This window comes from Aptenodytes forsteri, unplaced genomic scaffold (genome assembly GCF_000699145.1).
Source record: "Aptenodytes forsteri isolate BGI_AS27 unplaced genomic scaffold, ASM69914v1 Scaffold231, whole genome shotgun sequence".
Lineage (NCBI taxonomy): Eukaryota > Metazoa > Chordata > Aves > Sphenisciformes > Spheniscidae > Aptenodytes > Aptenodytes forsteri.
In genome coordinates, this window is record NW_008796046.1 from 478,653 (window position 1) to 479,235 (window position 583).

At 67.6% G+C, this 583-nt stretch overlaps 1 protein-coding gene across 1 annotated transcript in view; it reads right to left on the reverse strand.

Moving 5' to 3' along the window:
- Nucleotides 1-89: 89 nt before the first annotated feature.
- ARHGEF17 (Rho guanine nucleotide exchange factor 17) overlaps nucleotides 90-583 on the reverse strand; it is a 45,595-nt gene continuing 45,101 nt past the window's right edge. Inside the window, 1 exon segment of the mRNA XM_009286149.2 lies at nucleotides 90-287. Within this exon segment, the coding sequence (XP_009284424.2) occupies nucleotides 97-287 (191 nt within the window). The 3' untranslated portion in view covers nucleotides 90-96.

Genomic DNA, 583 nt, shown 5'->3' on the forward strand with positions numbered 1-583 from the left:
GGGTGGTGGGGAGGAGGGTTGGGACCCCCCCCCCTCTCTGCATACAGGGGGGCCAGCACCCCCCTTCCTTGCCCCGGGGAGGGGGGCCGCAGCCGTTCACGCTCTCCAGAGGAGGAGGTGGTTGGTGCTGTCGTCCCGGCCCACCGTCTCGCTGCTGCTGGTCAGGCGGAAATCCTCGTAGCCGTCCCCCCCGCTGATCACCAGCATCTTGGGTTTGGAGAGGGTGAGGGCGGGGGCGCGGGGGCGCGATGGGTCTCGCTTCTCCGCTTCGCTCGGCTTCTCGGCCCCTGCCAAACGCAGAACCCCGACGTGCTGGCAGGTGGCCCCCCGCGGCTCCCCTGTTCCCCAGCAGCATCCCACCAGCGTCATCCCGCCGGCGTCCTCCCACCAGCACCATCCTGCCAGCATCCCACCAGCATCATCCTCCCACCAGCATCATACTCCCACCAGCATCATCCTCCCACCAGCACCATCCCAGCATCATCCTCCCACCAGCACCATCCTCCCACCAGCGTCCTCCGAACGTCACCACCACTCTCCCAGGTGCCACATCTTGGCCCCAAAAAACCTCCTTCCATCCCCA